Source organism: Pelodiscus sinensis, unplaced genomic scaffold (genome assembly GCF_049634645.1).
Source record: "Pelodiscus sinensis isolate JC-2024 unplaced genomic scaffold, ASM4963464v1 ctg43, whole genome shotgun sequence".
Classification (NCBI taxonomy): Eukaryota; Metazoa; Chordata; order Testudines; family Trionychidae; genus Pelodiscus; species Pelodiscus sinensis.
This window is the reverse complement of record NW_027465835.1, coordinates 270,558-288,976: the sequence shown is the minus strand read 5'-3', so window position 1 is coordinate 288,976 and position 18,419 is coordinate 270,558. Positions and strand designations below refer to the sequence as shown.

General features: G+C 49.8%; 1 protein-coding gene and 1 long non-coding RNA gene across 14 annotated transcripts in view; one reads left to right on the top strand and one right to left on the bottom strand.

Annotated features, from left to right (window-relative positions):
• LOC102445074 (ataxin-2-like) overlaps window positions 1–18,419 on the top strand; it is a 249,598-nt gene that overhangs the window by 73,116 nt on the left and 158,063 nt on the right. For all 13 annotated transcript variants that reach the window (XM_075914768.1, XM_075914775.1, XM_075914772.1 and 10 more), the window contains exon 7: window positions 2,513–2,604. In XM_075914768.1, the coding sequence (XP_075770883.1) occupies window positions 2,513–2,604 (92 nt within the window). The remainder of the gene's footprint in view (window positions 1–2,512; window positions 2,605–18,419) is intronic.
• LOC142823552 (uncharacterized) overlaps window positions 1–18,419 on the bottom strand; it is a 141,727-nt gene that overhangs the window by 6,010 nt on the left and 117,298 nt on the right. The window lies entirely within an intron of this gene.

Below are 18,419 nucleotides of genomic sequence, written 5' to 3'. Positions count from 1 at the left end.
ATCTGTTCTTGGACCGGTTTTGTTCAACATCTTTATTAATGACCTGGATGAGGGGATGGATTGCACCCAAGTTTGCAGATGACACTAAGCTAGGGGGAGGGGTAGATACACCGGAGGGCAGGGATAAGGGTACAGATTGACCTGGACAGATTAGAGGATTGGGCCAAAGGAAGTTTGATGAGGTTCAACAAGGACAAGTGTAGAGTCCTGCACTTGGGATAGAAGAATCCCAAGCATTGTTACAGGCTGGCGACTGAATGGCTAAGTAGCAGTTCTGCAGAAAAGGACCTGGCGATTGCAGTGGATGAGAAGCTGGATATGAGTCAACAGTGTGCCCTTGTAGCCAAGAAGGCTAATGGCATATTAGGTTGCATTAGGAGGAGCATTGCCAGCAGATCCGGAGAAATGATTATTCCCCTTTATTCGGCTCTGGTGAGGTCACAGCTGGAATATTGTGTCCCGTTCTGGGCCCCCCACTATAGAAAGGATGTGGATGCATTGGAGAGGGTCCAGTGGAGGGTGACCGAAACGATTAGGGGTTGGAGTGCTGACCTATGAGGAGAGACTGAGGGATTTGGGTTTGTTTAGTCTTCAGAAGAGAAGAGTGAGGGGGGATTTGATAGCAACCTTCAACTTCCTGAAGGGAGGTTCCAAAGAGGATGGAGAGAGGCTGTTCACAGTAGTGATGAAGGGTAGAATGAGAAGCAGTGGTCTCAAGTTGCAGTGAGAGAGGTCTAGGTTGAATATTAGGAAGAACTATTTCCCTAGGAGGGTGGTGAAGCCCTGGAATGGGTTACCTAGGGAGGTGGTGGAATCTCCATCCGTAGAGGGTTTTAAGTCTTGGCTTGACAAAGCCTTGGCTGGGTTGATTTAGTTGGGATTGGTCCTGCCTTGGGCAGGGGGCTGGACTTGATGACCTCCTGAGGTTTCTTCCAGCTCTATGATTCTATCAGGGTATGTCTACACTAGCCACCCTAGTTCGAACTAGGAGTTTGTTACTGCGATGAGGAGTAACGGTAGTCCGAATTAGGGGCTTTAGTTCAAACTACCTAACCCGTGCTGCGTGTAGCCGTGGGCAGGGAGTTCGAACTACTGGGCATTTAAAAATGGCAGCGCCCGGGAACATGCAAATAAGGCCTGGGATATTTTCATCCCGGGCTTCATTTGCAAGTTCGAATGACTACATTAGCCACCCTAGTTCGAGCGAGGGTGGCTAGTGTAGACATACCCTGAGAGTGCTCTAGCGCTCTCTTTTTACCTGCAACTAACTAAACCTTTCCGAGCGTCTCCGAGACCCTTCGTGTCGATACTAAACCACAATAAGTGCCAGGCCCTCTCATCACAGAGACTCTCCCACTGGATTTCGGAATGTATTAAGCTCTGTTACTCCCAATCAGAGGTACCCCCTCCAGACAGCATAATGGCACATTGAACCAGAGCCATGGCTACCTCAATAGCATTCCTCCACAAAGGTACCCATAAGAAACATTTGTGCAACTGCTACGTGGTCGTCTGACCACACTTTTGCAAAGCACTACACCCTTAAACAGGGATCTCTCTCCAACCTGAAACTTGCTAAGGTGGTCTTTCCACCGCATTTCTGCCAGATCCGAAGTCGCTACCTCCCTAACCAGAAATAGCTTTTTAGTCCCCTAATGTGGAGCACCCATGAGGACGTGTGTGTGTGTGTGTGTGTGTGTGTGCGCCTCTCTCTCTCTCTCTCTCGAAGAGGAGGTTACTCACCTCGATAGTAACTGATGTTCTTCAAGATGAGTGTACCCGTGGGTGCTCCACAACCCTCTCCTCTATTTCTGGATTCTGGTCTTCTCATAGACGTTCTGGGGTAGAGAAGGAACTGAGGAGCGGGGCGGGGCTTGCACATGCATGATGCCTGCCACCTAAGAATGCATGGCTGCAGATTGCTCTGCAAAATCTCCAATTTCATTGCTCTGAAATCTCCAATCTAAGGCTCAGTGGCAGTGCACTGACCTAATGTGGAGCACCCACGGGAACACTCATCTCGAAGAACGTCAGTTACTATCATGGTGAGTAACCTCCTCTTTTGCAATGTTGTGGAGATCACTTACCTTATGAATACTAATATTCAAATAGGTCACGAAATGGGAAGATTATTCTGTTTTTGTTTGAGATCAAGGAGGATCCTCCTGTTAGATACTTGTGTTGGTAGTGCATTTGAAAAGTTCCAGTATTTGACACAGGGAGGAACACTATTCTGTATTTCAGAAAAACTTTCTGAAAAGAAATCAAAGCATTGTTGGTAGTACCTCATAGAGTACCAAATGGGAATGACAGGACACTAGATGCAATGCTGGATTTTGACAGTAAAATATATGATACTGCATTTAAAATTTTAAGTTTTCAGTTTATGATTTCATTATCTGATAAATCTAGGAGTAAGGGCAAAAGTTTAAAATTTCTGCCCACAGCTATAACTGTTAGGGAAATGTTTCCAGTGTCATTTTGAAAAAAATAAAACCTCATTTTCTTCTAGTCTAATGGATGGGATCCCAATGACATGTTTCGTTACAATGAAGAAAATTATGGTGTAGTGTCAACTTATGACAGCAGTTTATCTTCATATACGTAAGTTCTAAAACATTTTCATTTTAGATTTGTATTAATATTTTTCATAGCTCATCTTCAGATTATAAATTTCGATGTAGAATTTTTACCTACTTACTTACATACACTGCAACTTTGTATTATTTTGGCAAAATAAATGGTATTGTGATCCCTATGTGCCAAGTAGCAATGTTGTTCTCTCATATTTGGCCTGGGTGCCCCTCTTTCTTGACAGAGGGGTGGATGAGCCAAATTTGAGTGAGTGGCGTTGCGATGTGGCGTTCAGTGTTACAGTGCCACTTAAATTTGTTTGTGTTTTTTAATGGTACTTAATGTGGCCACTGCTCTTAAACTGTCCCCTCAGTCTTTGAACCAAAAAACCCTCACAACTTTCTTAGCCTTATTTAACAAAACTTGGATCTTGCTGCTCTAACCCCTCTGTACTTTTTTTTTTAAAACAGTAAATATCTCTTATGTCTGTCTCCCCTATCTCTAGCTATGGGAGCAGACTAAAAATGTAAAGATGACTTTAAATCTCAAGGGAAAAATTCACAGTTGCCCAATCATAGCAAGAGTAACACAAGCAAAGTTGGCTCTGTACTTCTCCCACTAAATTGTGGGATATTGTAGTTGGAGGAGGGGGGAGAACTTTGAATATGCCAAAATCCTGTTGTTGTTAGAACATTTTTTAATAAAAAAAGGAGTCTGTTAAAGGATTTGTTGTCTGATTCTATTATTCCTGAGTTTGAATTCTTTCTTTGCATTTGCATCTGTGCTTCAACAGGTCCACGAACCAGAAGTTAAATGCAAGTTCTTTGTTCTGGTAAACTCGTAAATCAAGGTGGTAGGCACCTTGGTAATGCCTAACATAGCTAGGCAATAGTGTGTTGACTCTCGCCTTCATTTCACCTTTACTGGTCCCCTCCTTGATAGAGACTATGTTAACACACTTTCTGTCAACCTTTTTAGGTTGACATCAATACTGTTGCATGGATAACTTGTGCATTTTTTCATTTAAACATTCATATTTTTAAATGTTTCCTGGAATTCCACATCCATTTGTTAAGCTTGTTTTGTTTAAACAACAAAGAAGCTGGTGGCACCTTTAAAGACTAACAATTTCATTATGGCATAAGCTTTCATGACTTGCAGCTCACTTCATCAGATGCATGACGTAAAAGAAACAGATAGTTAGGGATACAGAGATGGGAGTGTTACATCAGAGCTAGTTCAATCAGGGTGGATGTGGATAACAAGGTGAGAATACCTAAAGTGAAAAATTATTTATTGTAATGAGAGAGACATTCCCAGTTCAGATGGGAATTTGCATATTAATTCCAGGTGTTTTAAGTCTTACTCCATTGTCAAAACCTTTAAAAAAGTTGTTGTGGCCTAAAGATTGTGTTTTGTGTCTGGCAGCAGCTCCATTTGAGTGCTGCCATTGATGGTCTTTGGATTACGTTCTGTGCAAGTAGTCATTTAATCTTAGCTCTGCTTGAAATTGGAAAGCAGAATTTCACTCATAATTTTAGGGACAAGAAGGGGAAAGGTGTTAAATGATTTAGTGTCTGATGCAGAAGTGTCAAGTTTTTCTTAGAGCAGCATCCCTGTGTGCACTCCACTTTGGGTGCCTTTGCACCTTTGATGGAGATTTTTGCTAGCTGTACCCGTTTGGCCTATGAATGCACCCAACACATCCTTGTGCCCCATGCGGAGGCTATTTGGGGCTGTGTGGACAGATCATCCTCAGTTCCTTATTAGCCACCTTTGGCCTGACGTGGAGCATACTAATGTGTGTCTTCAGTAATATTTAGCTTTTTCTCAAATAGTTACCTACCTTACAGTGTTTCAGTTGTTCTCTTCATTTTATCTTTTTTTAAAAAACAAACCCTTTTTATTCAGAGGTAGTTGTATAGTTAAGAAAGTTCCCCTTCTAGGGGTTACATTTTTGCCAGTTTTGCTCAGGAATGTCGGACTCCCTGTGTCAGGAGGCTATTCTGATGAAGCTGTTCTGCCTCCCCACTTCCTATGGCACTATGCCCCACTTCAGGCATTTCCAGGATCTGATATATGGATTGCTGACAAGTCGCAAACTCTCTCTTCAAGGAAATTCAGGAGTCGCACCATAAACGCCTAGGTATTTTATACTCTTCCACATCTATGAAGATTGCCCTTACAGTCAGTGAAGCTATTGTGGAGCCTGCCCAAATGATTTGGCAAAGCCCTACTACCACACTGCCTGCCTTCAAGAAAGAGGATAAAAACAGTTCCAACTAGAGACTCACACTTTCTTTTTATTCACCCAGCTCTGAATTCCCTAGTAGTGGAGGCTGTTAAAACAATGACACACCATAACTTGGAGTCTGCTCTGTACAGTCAGGGCATGTCTACACTGCACACTTATTTCAGAATAAGTTATTCCAGAAGAAATACTCCGAAATGGCTTATTTTGAAATAGAGTGTCTACACAGCAAATGCCCATCGAGATAGAACTGAGTTATTTTGAAATAGAGCGTCCACGCTTATTGGATGCTGAATCTCATTTAAGGCCACCCGGAAGCACTTCAGGCAAGGCATCAGGACAACAGTTACTTCCTGGAGCTCCTGCCTGAGGCTATCTGAGGCTCAAGCTTAATGGGACCCCCCTGTATAGCCATGTCTCAGGTACTTCACCTTTGCCTACCTCATTAAGGGACAGCAAAGCCTTTTCACTGCCTGCTCTGGTTGCCCTTGTGGACACCTCAGCTCTCTAGCCATGGAGTCAGCTCTGCCTCCCAGCAGTCGATGGTTCTTGCAGGTTGTGCTGCACCTCCTGCAGCTCTTTCTGCTGGATGCCTTCCAGGCCCTGCAGGAACACAACACCCAGCTCCTTGTGGGGAACTTCCTCATCTCTCTGCGGATGCAGCTAATGCAGTACGATCCCTCCCGCTCTCCCCTGCACACAGTGTACCACCGCTTCTGGTATATGCACACCAGTTCCAACTGGTGGGATCATTTTGGAGAGGTGGGACGACTAGCAGTAGCTCCAGAATTTCCGCATGCAGAAGAACGCCTTTCTGGAGCTATGAGAGTGGCTCACCCCCTGCCCTCAGGTGACGGGACAGCTACATGCGACCCGCCATCTCCCTCCAGAAGCGTGTCACCATTACCATCTGGAAGCTCGTCACACCTGACAACTGCCGAGCTGTTGGGAACCAGTTTGGCATGGGGAGATCGACCATCGGGGCTGTGCTCATGCAGGTACGGTGCTCTCAGGCTCTTGTCCCAGGAGGGGGGGGAGAAATGCTGGAATGGGGTTCCCTAGAGAAGGGTGATGGTGGTGGTGGTGGTGGTGGAAGCCCCTTCACAAAGCCCTGATGGGGGTTGCTCCTGGTGTGTGGAGGGGAAGGGGGTGGTGGGCTCGTGGACCTCCCGAGGGCCCTGGCACCCCTGTGATTCTCTGTTTGTTTCCTTCCACAGGTGGTGTGGGTCAACAACACAGTCCTACTGCGCAGGATCATCAACCTGGGTGATGTGGGACCCCATCATCACCGGATTTGCTGCCATGGGCTTCCCCATGTGCGGGGTGGGGGCTATTGACAGCATTCACATCCCCATCCAGGCCCCCAACCACGGGGCAGCCAAATAAATCAACCACGAGGGGTACTTTTTGATGGTCCTGCAGGCCATCATGGACATCTACATTGGGTGGTCGGGGAAGGCGCACGACGCATGTGTCTTCTGCAACTCCAGCCTCTGCCAGAAGCTGAACGCTGGTACTTTTTTTCCCAGACCGCACCATCAGGGTCAGGGATGTGGACATGCCAGTCTGTATCATGGGGGACGCAGCCTCTTCTATGCTTCCCTGGCTCATGAAGCCCTACACAGGACACGGGTATCAGAGCAAGGGACATTTCAATGCCAGGCTCAGCAGGGTCTGCATTGTTGTTGAGGGTGCCTTTGAGCATCTCAAGGGGAGGTTCCGTTGCCACCTCAGCCACCTGGATGTCAGGGAGTGGAACATCCCCCAAGTGGTGGCAGCGTGTTGTGTCCTTCACAATATTTGTGAAACCCGGGGGGAGATATTCCTCCCAGGGTTGAGGGCAGAGGTGGACCAGATCGGCAGGGCCTTTGAGCAGCTGTGCACCACTGCCATCCAGGAGGCCCTGAGGGAAGATTTCTCACAAGGACCCCAGTGACATACTCCTCAGGGCTGGGACTGGGAGTAGCACCTGGCTCTGGTGATCCCACTGCCTTGTGTGTGAGGCCCTTAGTGGCTATGGGGAGGGTGCTAGGGGGAGAAGTAGGAGCTGGGGCAGGAGCGGCAACAGGAGCGGGCACCAAGGTGGCGATCACTGCCTGTAGAACAGTGTAGATGAGCCGGCCCTGCCCCCTCATCTCCTGCCAGGTCTCATGGTGCAGTTGCAGGTCCTCCTGCATTCTGCGGTCCTGCTGCTCCATGCAGCTCTGCAGGGCTCTCAGGGCAGCGATATGCTCCCTCTGGAGGTTCTCGTGTGGTCTTCTGCACCGGCGGGTCGCGCGGCAGCCAGGGAAGGTGTTGATTGCGCCCCTCTCGCAGCTGGTCCAGCTGTGTAGAAGAATGAGAAGGTCAGTCAGTCCTGGAGACACTGTGCCTGAAGCCTTGCCCTCATCTCTGCACGGAGATCGACAGTTGTCAGCTCAGACGAAGGCGATGGGCCCTTTCCTACAGGGGCACGTATGTCCTGGGGAGAGCCTCACTACCCCCACATCCCAGGGGAGAGCAGCCATGGGAAGGTGCTGACCAGACTAGGAGCCTGCAGGTGGGTGGGGGGCCACGGGGTGGCTGTGATTCCCTCCATGCCGTGCACATGCTGGGTCTGGCAGTGGCGGCGTCCCACAGGGAGAGGACTTGTATCCCTGCCTGCTGTAAGAGAGGGGGGTCAGGCTGTTGCAGGGAGGTGTGTGTGAGCGGCAGGTGCTGCTGCACCTCGGCGCACTGTCCCCGGGAGCGGGTGCTGCCCCAGGTGTGTGTCCGTGTCCCCAGCCTCCTTGTTGTGGTGGGTGTCACACCCCGGTATCAGGAGTATGGCAAGCCCCCAGACCCTGTGAGTAATAGCACAAGGATCCTCTGTAGCAGCTTCCTGGGAATGTGCAGCCTGGACTGGCACGCCTCACGCACTCACGTGCACAGGCTGCTGCATGATCCGCAGGCCAAGAAGGATGAGCGAGGAGCACCTGATGGGCCTTCCCCGGCCTCTGACGAAGCCCGGGAGACATCCAGGGATGGGGGGGTACTGGCTCCAGGGCGAGTATGTGGTCCTGACTTGTGGGCACAGAGCTGGTGCTGGTCTCATCAGTCTCCTCCTCCTCAGTGTCTGTGCCCCCCCGGGCAGGCGATGATGGGCATCTCCATACCTGAGTCCACTACAGGTGAGGGGGGGGGGGGAGGGACTGACCCACCCCCTGGGAGGCGGTGGAGCTAGGAGTAATATTGGCAGGTCTGGGGTGCCACCCCGTAGCAGGAGCTGTGCTCCTTGGCCCTGGCATAGGCCTGCCTGAGCTCCTTCACCTTCATCCACACTAGCTCCTGGGTTCAGCTGTTGTCCTTGGTGACCAGGCTATTGGCCATTCGGCTGTAGACGTCATTCCTGTGTCTGGAGCGGAGATCCTGGAGGTTCTTCTTCGAGTGATGTCCCTGTAGGTGCTCCACTGTTGGTGTTGGGCTCGTCCCAGCGCCACAGATTGGAGATTTTTCCAGCAGTATCTGGTCAGGCTGCACACGTTTGCACCTTTGGAGTTCACGCGTGTGGCTCGACTCCCCTCAGTTTCTTTGTACTGCCCCCGGTCACAGACGGAACTTGATATCTCTACTCCGCTTCCTTTCCTGCGAATGAAAACAGAGTTAATTAGTTACTGAGTCAGTTTAGTATCCCTGTTTTATATAGTTTTTCCTAGATGTAGTTGTTTAAAAAAAAAAAAAAAAGTTTTCCTCGTGTAAATAGTTCTCCCTCAACCTGTTGAGAAACAACATGGAAAAACAGGGCCTGAAACAGCCCCTTGCAGAAAAAGAAGACAGACTTCAAAAGTGACTTAAGACGGGTCACAAGATATCGCTAGGTTAAACTTTGTTTAAAAAAAAAAAAATGAAAAGAAGACAGAACCAAAACACCTAGCTGCCTGGTTCAAGCCAGCTTTAAGAAATGCAACAAGTGTCACGACCCAATGCCCATTTTGGATGACCACAGGTCTTGTATTCGATGCTTGGGTGAGGCGTGTGTGCACTGCCGCAGCCTCACAGTCAGGGCACGAAAAGACAGGGAGCTCAGACTAAGAATGCTCCTTTTCGACAAGACCCTTGAGTCCCAAGCACCTGAAGAGGGGAATACCCATCAAGAGGCCTCTAGTAAACAAAAGGAAGGGGCAAGTTCCTCTTCCTCGAAGTCACAGACAAGGAAGCAATTAATTACAAGCAATTAGAAACACTATCCCAGAGGACACCACTGCCAATCTGATAGCAGACCTATGTAACTTTGTTCTCACCCACAATTATTTCCAGTTTGAGAACAACTTATACCTCCAGATCAGCGGCACAGCCATGGGTACACGCATGGCCCCACAATATGCTAATATCTTTATGGCTGACCTAGAACAACGTTTCCTCAACTCCCATCCCCTTTTACCCCTTCTCTACTTACGCTACATCGATGACCTCTTTATGATCTGGACGCATGGCCAAGAAACACTGGAGACATTCCACAGAGATTTCAACAACCTACACCCCACCATTAACCTCAGCCTGGACCATTCCACACGAGAGATCCATTTCCTGGACACCACAGTACAAATCAGCAATGGAAAATTAGACACCACTCTCTACAGAAAACCCACTGACTCATACAGTTACCTACATGCTTCCAGCTCCCATCCAGCACACACCATACAATCCATCATCTATAGCCAAGCCCTTCGATACAACCGCATCTGCTCTAATCCCACTGACCGAAACCAGAAACTTCAGGACCTCTAGCAAGCATTTATAAACCTCAACTACCCACCCGGAGAAATAAAAAAGCAAATTGAAAGAGCCAGACAAATGCCTAGAAACCATCAACTTCAAGACAGACCCAAGAAACCAACAATAGAACACCACTTGTCATCAACTACAGCCCCCAACTTAAACCTGTCCAACACATTATCAATAAACTACAGCCTATACTGGAACAGGATACTAAACTCCGAGAGGCTCTGGGAGACAGACCCATAGTCTCCTATAGACAACCACCTAACCTCAAGATGATTCTTACCAACAGCCACAGGACATACCACACTAATACCAACCCTGGTACCTTCCCTTGCAACAAACCCCGTTGCCAGCTTTGTCCACATATTCATTCTGCTGATACCATTATTGGACCTAACCAAGTGAGTTATAAGATTAAGAACACATATTCCTGCGCATCCAGAAATATAATTTATGCTATCATGTGCCGAAAGTGTCCGTCTGCTTTGTACATTGGACGAACGTCTCAGACACTTCGCCAAAGGATCAATGCCCACAAAACAGATATCAGACAGGATCACAAAGAAAAAACTGTTTCTTGCCATTTCAACCAGAAAGGACATTGTCTCAACCACTTGATGACCTTCATCCTGCTTCAAAGGCCTTTTAAGACTTCACTTGAAAGAGAATCCTCTGAAGTGTCATTCGTGCTTAAATTTGACTCTTTACACTCAAGTTTGAATTAAGACTCTAATTATCTTACCCATTACAAAGATAGCTTCCCCAATTATCACCTCTAATATCATTAGCTCACAGACATTTACCTCCCCCCCCCCCCATCCCCATTCTGTTCTGAAATTTGATTTGTCCTTTTCATGTGTGTTAATTTTTTTTAATTGTATCCTTTGGTATATATGGTTGTGACAATTTTCTTCCACTATTTGATCTGAGGAAGTGGTTCTGGCCCACGAAAGCTCATCACCTATTTAAATCATCTTGTTAGTCTTTAAAGTGCTACATAGTCCTGTTTTTTGGTACAAGGAAGAAAGTCTCTCCAGCCCAGTCCCTGCCTCCTAGAGTCAGCATTGGAGACAAACTGGGCATGTCTGGCACCAGCCGCCCCCGTGCCGCATCAGTTGTAGAACTGAAACCAAAGACATAAACAACAGCACCGACCCCTACGGCACCGAAGCCGCAGGCGACCTTAGAATCCGATAAGACTCCGGCACCACAGGTGCTGAACCAGGCCCCGGCAATGACGAAAGCCAAGGCAAAATCCTCTAGGCTACTGCCTCATTCGCCAAGCTTGGAACCAGGGCCCTCTCCACTGGTACCGATGCCGCCTCCATTGGCACCTTGGTTTTACGCACCGCGAGATGCTCCTGATTCTCGGCACCGTTCGTACTAAAAGCGTAGTACTGATGCACCAGCACCGACTATGGCACCGCGATCTCGATCACCATGGGATGAATCCCACGTACATCCTTCTTGGTCTCCATCACCAACTAGATACTTTCCCAATTTGCCGAGATCACCAGTGCTCTCACACTACTCGGAATATGACGAAGACCGCAGGAGTGTTGTTCTCATCTCCACGTTCCTTTCCAACCAGACCATATATGCCTCATGACAGTCACCTACCACGGTACCATCACCATCCTCCACGCTATTCTGACTGGTCCTATCACCCTCACCACGCATCACTGTGGTCGCCATGTCATCATTGTGCTCCCTGACGACATCACTCCATGGTACCACCCACACCTGTCCATAGATCATTGCCACCCTCCCGTTCTCGTAGTCCTCCCCCATGGACAGAGGAACCAGATACTGAAGAGGGACAGATCAGCAACGAGGCGGACCAGGAACCACAAGGTTCCTCACCAACAGACACATCATCTTCCTCTCCCGACAAGGTGGTCATTCTAGACAACACGTCTCTAACTGATGACCTGAAACCAATTTCACAAGCTTTTTAAAAGGGTTGCTGCTAGCCAAGAGATTACTAACTACTAACAAGCAGGCTGATAAGTATTTTGTACCCTCGAAAGGCATGGACTACTTATTCCTTCATCCTCAACTGCACTCTCTAGTTGTAGATGCAGCAAATCAGAGATTGAACCCCCCCCCACCCCACCCCCCAATACAAGTCTGCTGTCCATGATAAGGAACACAAGAAACTAGATTCATTTGGTAGGAAGGTATATTCCTCTTTTACTTTGCAGCTCCGGTTAGCTAATTACACTGCATTACTTGCAAACCATGATTTTAACAATTATGACAAACAGCACTTACCGGATGACAAACGACCCATCTTGAAATCCATTGTTCAAGAGGGTTACACCATTTCACGAACAGCGCTTCAGATGGCACTGGATGCAGCAGATAAAGTGGCAAGGGCAATGGCTACATTAATAGTCCTGCAATGTTCTTCCTGGTTACAAGTAGCAGGGATACCAAAAGAGTTACAAACCAAGGTTGAAGACTTACCCTTCAACAAGAAGAAACTTTTTGCTGCAAACACCGACGAAGTTTTACACTCTAGCAAAGATTCCCACACAACACTATGTACCCTTGGGATGTACGCACCACCTTATTGTAGGAGACATTGCACCCCTTACCAGAGGAACTGAGATTTCTCCTACGCTAGACATCATCAAAGACCCTTTGAACAAAACCGATTAAGGGGAAGAAATCAAGGATGACAGGGCACCAATAACTGCACCCCCAACCAACAAGCTTCTAGACAGCAGGTTTGAAGACCTGATCGAGGGCCTGCAAGACCTCTCCATTCCACTAGTGCCTCATGATCATGTGCCTTTTCATCACTGTCTCCGCCCATTTTACAACCAATGGGCAGCAATTACTACATATTGTTGGGTCCTAGAGATAAGAAGACACGGATACGGTGTTCCCTTTATCTCATTCCCCCCACCCACTCTGTCCCTCTTCAGGGACCCCTCTCATGAAACACTTCTACAGCAAGAGGTGTGCAGCACCTTTTGTGGATAGGAGCCATAGAAAAGGGTGCCCGAACAACATTGGGGCAGGGGATTCTATTCAAAATATTCTCTCACAGAGAAAAGAACAGGTGGTTGGAGACCCATCCTCAATCTTCGTCATCTAAACAAATACCTCTGCAAACAGCGATTCGAAATTATCACACTTACGTCTATCATCCCAGCACTAGATGAAGGAGACTGGTTTCCAGCCTCGACCTGCAAGACGCCTACTTCCATGTCACTGTTCATCCAGTGCACAGATGAATCCTCTGTTTTACGATTGCTGCTGATCGTTTTCAGTATCAAATCCTACCTTTCAGACTTTCTTCTGCCCCTAGTTTTTTCAAAGACCCTGGCTGTGGTGGCGGCGGCCCACCTACACCACAAAGGAATCATAATATTTACTTACCTAGACGACTGCCTTGTACGAGGTCCATCGTGACAAGTAAAGCTGCACGTGCTCCTTTTCACCCAGAGGCTTTTTGAATCTCTCGGCTTCATCATAAATGGACAGAAATCTTTGTCCCACACCGTCACTAGAATTCATAGGTACCCAGCTAGATTCCACCAAAGAACAACACTTCAAAGCCATAAAATGTCTCATTTCCATTATAGCGTCTGAGACGGAATCGGTCTGATCGTCCCAGGGCTCCAAGTCTCAATCCAGACGTCGGTCTTACTTCGACCACCGTTCCCGGCACTGTAATGCCTCGGTGCATCAGCAGCAGCAGTGGCTTCAGCCTACCCTGGTGCCGGTATTACAGTAGCATTGGCCACCTCAGGTGCAGGCTCTAACCCAGTGGCCTTTTTGGACCCCCTGGGCCTACTATCAGAGCCAGGGGGCCGGCCCATCCAGACCAGAGTCTGTCTTCTCGGGGCCGAGGGTTCCCCCCTCGCTGACCTGCTCCCCAACATCGGGGCAGTCTCCCCCGGGCCACACTTCCCCGGAGCATCACCAGGAAAGGGGGCCTCCCACTACTCAGCCCATTACTGTGGCTTCTTCGGTGGGCAGGGAGGGGTCCTCGTCGTCCTCACCTGATGAGGTGCTTGGTGGCTCTCTCCCTTCCATGCCATCCATGGACTCGAGGTCCCATCAGGAACTCCTTCGCCGACTGACCTAGAGTTTGGGAGTCCAGGCGGAGAGGGTGTCGGAGTATTTGGACCCTATAGTTAACATCCTGCAGGCCGACACCCCTACCAGAGTGGCCCTGCTGATTAATAAGACACTGACTAAGATCACAAAGACTCTCTGGCAGACCCCAGTCTCTATCCCACTGACAGACAAGAGGGTCGAGCGGAGGTATTTCGTTCCACAGGAGAGGAACGAACATCTTTTTTTTTTTTTTTTTCCTCCTGTCTCCGGGGTCCCTGGTTGAGTCAGTGAATCAGAGGGAAAGGCAAGGCCAGCTAGGCACCACCCCCAAGAACAGGGATGCCAAGAAAAAGGACCTTTTGGGCTGAAAGGCCTACACGTCTGGTCTTCAACTTCACATATTGAACCAGCAGGTTCTGCTGAGCTGCTATGCCTATAATACCTGGGCAAACACGGGCAAGTTTGCCAAGCTGGTCCCTAGGGAATCTCGGCCTGAGTTCGGAGCCCTTGTGGAAGAGGGCAGGGTGGTCTCCCAGGCTGCCCTGGATGTGGCCGATGCAGCTGCACGTACTACAGCCACGGGGCTGGTTCTATGTCGCAGCTCTTGGCTGCAGGTGTCTGGAGTCCCGTCTCCTCTCTCTCCCCCCCCCCCCCCCCCCCAAGCTCCAGACCGCCATTCAAGACCTTCCATTTGAGGGTTCATCCCTCTTCTCCAAACAGACCAACCAACACCTGCACAGTCTTAAGGACACCGGGGCTACCTTAATGTCCCTGGAAATTCATACCCCGGTCAATCAACGGCTTTCCCTATTGGGCAGGAACACCCTAGCCTAGGCCCTCTCAGCAGGGCACCTGCCCCGATTTCTACCATCGCAGAGGGAGAAACGGCAATGGGAGGAACGGCAGATGCCGATCTTGCCCAACCATGGCCAGGGCCCATCCAACAAGCCCCCAGGACCCCGTCAAGGGTTTTGAGGGTACGCTCAAGGACAGCTTACCATCCACGCCTGCCCATTCAGGTATCACTTATTCCCTTTCTGCCAGGCCTGGGAATCCATTACCTCGGACCGTTGGGTTCTGGAAACTTTAGAGGGGGGATACCCCATCCCTCCCTCCCACCCCCCTGCCCTGTCCCTCTTCAGGGACCCCTCTCACGAGCATCTCCTCCGGGAGGAGTTTCAGCAGCTCTTATCCCTGGGGGCAGCCGAAGTGGTTCCCCAGGGTTTCCTGGGCAAGGGTTTCTACTCCTGATATTTCCTGGTTCCCAAGGCCAAGGGAGGGTTTCAGCCTATCCTAGACCTCAGGGATCTCAACACCTTTATCGCCAAGGCCAAATTCAAAATGGTGACTCTGGCATCTATCATCCCCTCCCTGTGTCACAGAGACTGGTTCACTGCCCTCAAACTAAAAGATGCCTATTTCCATTGCACCGCACCACAGGTGGTTCCTTCACTTTACGGTGGGCCAGGACCACTACCAGTGTGCGGCCCTTCCTTTTGGCCTTCCTATGGCCCCTTGGGTGTTCAGAAAGTGTATGGCTTTTGTGGCTGCTGCACTAAGAAAGCAGGGTGTCCAGGTGTTTCCCTACCTGGATGACTGACTCCTTCAATCAAGGCTCTTCGCCGGATCAGCTGCTAGCCCACATTGCTCTTGTGCAAGACCTTTATCACGAGGTGGGGCTGCTCCTGAACGTGGCCAAATCGACCCTTGTTCCCACCCAGGTCATAGAGTTTGTGGGGGCCCACCTGCACTCTGTGTCGGCCATGGCCTCCCTTCCTAGATCCTGCTTCCTGACGATCAAGGTGGACATCCAGGGCACGTGGGAGTTCCCGATGACCACGGCCAGCGCTTGCATGCACCTCCTGGGACTGATGCACCTACATCATTCAACTCGCCAGGCTCTGCATGCGCCCTCTATTGATGTGGCTTGCGCAGGTGCACACTCCATCCTAGCACTCTTGGGACAGAGTGGTGACAGTTCCACCCAATGTCCTGTGCTCTCTGGACTAGTGGACTCAGGAGGAGGTGATCTACTTCGGGGTCCCGTTCACCAGACCTCTGCCTACCCTCGGGTTAGTGATGGGCGTGTCTGACACTGGTTGGGGGGCCTACCTCGGGGGCATGTGAACTCAAGGTATGTGGTCAAAGGACGACCTCTCCCTGCATATCAATGTCAGGGAGCTTTGGGCAGTCCGCTCCACATGTGTGGCCTTTCTCCCTCAGCTCAGGGGCAAGATGATCCTTATACTCTCCGACAATATGTTGACAGTTGCCTATATCAACAGGCAGGGCGGGGCCTGCTCCCTTCCTCTGTGTCAGGAAGCCCTTCTGCTCTGGGAGCTGTGCATGAGGGCGGATATTCACCCCATTGCCTCCTATCTCACGGGGTCCTAGAACACTGGCGGATCGGCTGAGCAGGTCCTTTGCCAGCCAAGAGTGGTCTTCCGCAAGTGGGGGTTTCCCCTTCTGGACCTGTTTGCCCCCAGGTGGAACAGGAAATGCCTGAGTTTCTGTTTCCTCATGGGGCTGGAGCAGGGCTCCCTGGGAGATGAGCCCCTTAGCCCGAGGGTCTCCTTTATGCCTTCCCACCTTTTCCCACTGGTCGACAATGTGCTCCTGTGGGTTCAGGAATTCAGGGTGTCCCTGATCTTCATCGCGCTGGTGTGGCCCAGGCAGCACTGGTTCATGTCTCTCCTGAGCCTGTCTTGTGAGAGACCGATTGCCCTTCCGTTGGTCCCAGGACTTCTGCAGGCTTCGTCATCCGAACCGGCGGTCCTTGCACCCAATGGCATGGAGGCTTCATGGCTGACAGTGGCAGAGCTGCAGTGTTTGGAGTGGGTGCAGAAGGTCTTACTTAGAAGTAGGAAACCTTCCACTAGGGCCACTTACCTGGCCAAGTGAAAGTGCTTCTCTCTCTGGCCTGCCCAGAAGGGGGGGATCACCCATGGAGGTCCAGATCCTGCTAGTCCTGGACTATCTCCTGGATCTTAGGCTACAGGGGTTATCCCCCTCCTCAGTGAGGGTACACCTGGCAGCCATCTCTGCTTTCCACCTGGGCTCCTAGGGCAAGACCCTCTTTGTGGTTCCCATGGTACACAGGTTCCTGGAAGGGTTGGACAGACTTTATCTGCATGTTCATCAGCCCATCCCCCAGTGGGACCTCAATCTGGTCCTGTCCAAGCTCAAGGGGATGCCCTTCGAGCCCTTGGCAACATGCTTGATGCTGCACCTTTCTTGGAAGGTGTCTTTCCTGGTGGCTATCACGTCAGCCAGGCACGTGTCCGAGTTGAGGGCCCTCACAGTGGACCTGCATACACAGCTTTCTTTAAGGATAAGGTCAGATTACACACCGACCTGGCCTTTCTTCTGAAGGTGGTGTCTCATTTTCACATGTGGCAAGAGATTTTCCTCACAGTTTTTTATCCCAAGCCCCATGCTTTGGGTAAGGAACAGGTATTACACACTTTAGATGTTAGGAGAGCTTCAGCCTTTTATTTGGAAAGAACCAAAGCCCTTCCGTAGGTCCCCACAGCTCTTTGGAGCAATTGCGGAGAGGCTGCAGGCACAGCCAGTCTCTGCACAGAGGATCTCTCTGTGGATCACGTCCTGTATCAAGGAGTGGTATGGGCTGGCTGGGGTGCCAGTCCCTCCCCTCACGGCCCACTCCACCAGAGCTCAACCCTCCTCTACAGCATTTGTGGCCCAGGTCCCGGTCTTGGACATCTGCAGGGCTGCCATGTGGTCTTCTGTTCACACTTTAGCCAATCATTATGCGCTAGGTCATCAGGCAAGGGAGGTTGCAGCTCTGGGGAGAGCTGTCCTCTGATCGGTTGAAGGTTAAAACTCCGACCCTGCCTCCTTGGGTTTCTGCTTTGGAGTCACCTACGTGGAATGGATGTGAGCAATCACTCGAAGAAGAAACAATGGTTATTTCTGTTCATAACTGTTGTTCTTTGAGATGTGTTGCTCATGTCCATTCCAAATCCTGCCTGCCTCCCCTTCCTTGGAGTAGTCCGGTAAGAAGGAACCAAGGGGGTGGAGGGCCAGCAGGGGTGTATATTAGCTGATATACCGGTGCCACTCCAGGGGCCCCCTTGCTGGCCCAACGGGTACTGCTAAGGGAAAAACTTACAACAATGCATGCCTGCAGTGTGCGCACACCTACATGAAATGGACATGAGCAACAACACACCTTTGTAACTGTTGTTCTTCAAGATAAGTAACTGTTTTTTCCTAGTTGCCATCACATCGGTGAGACGAGTTAATGAGATTGCGGTCCTCACAGCATCCCTGCCTTACACAGTATTCCACAAGGACAGAGTGGTCCTCTGACCATGTCCTACCTTTCTACCCAAAGTTTGCTCAGAATTCCATGTCAACGAGCCCATTATCCTTCCTACGTTCTAGCCAAAGCCCCATGCTTCTGGCGAGGAGACAGTTTTATATATCCTGAATGTCCGAAGGGCACTATCCTTTTACATTGACCATACGTGACCCTGCTGCAGATCAGACTCTATTTTTATCACTGGCGGAATGCTCTCAGGGAACATCTTTATCATCCCATTGTATTTCCAAGCTGATAACGTCTTGCATCACCCAATGTTACTCACTCAGAGGCAGAACACTTTCTGCCCCCCCCAGGGCACACTCCTTGCGAGTAGTAGCCACCTTGACATCATTTTTAAAGGGAGTTTCTCTCAAAGACATCCGCACGGCAGCTACATGGTCATCCAACCACACCTTCATGAGACATTGCGCAATACCTTCACAAGTAGATGCA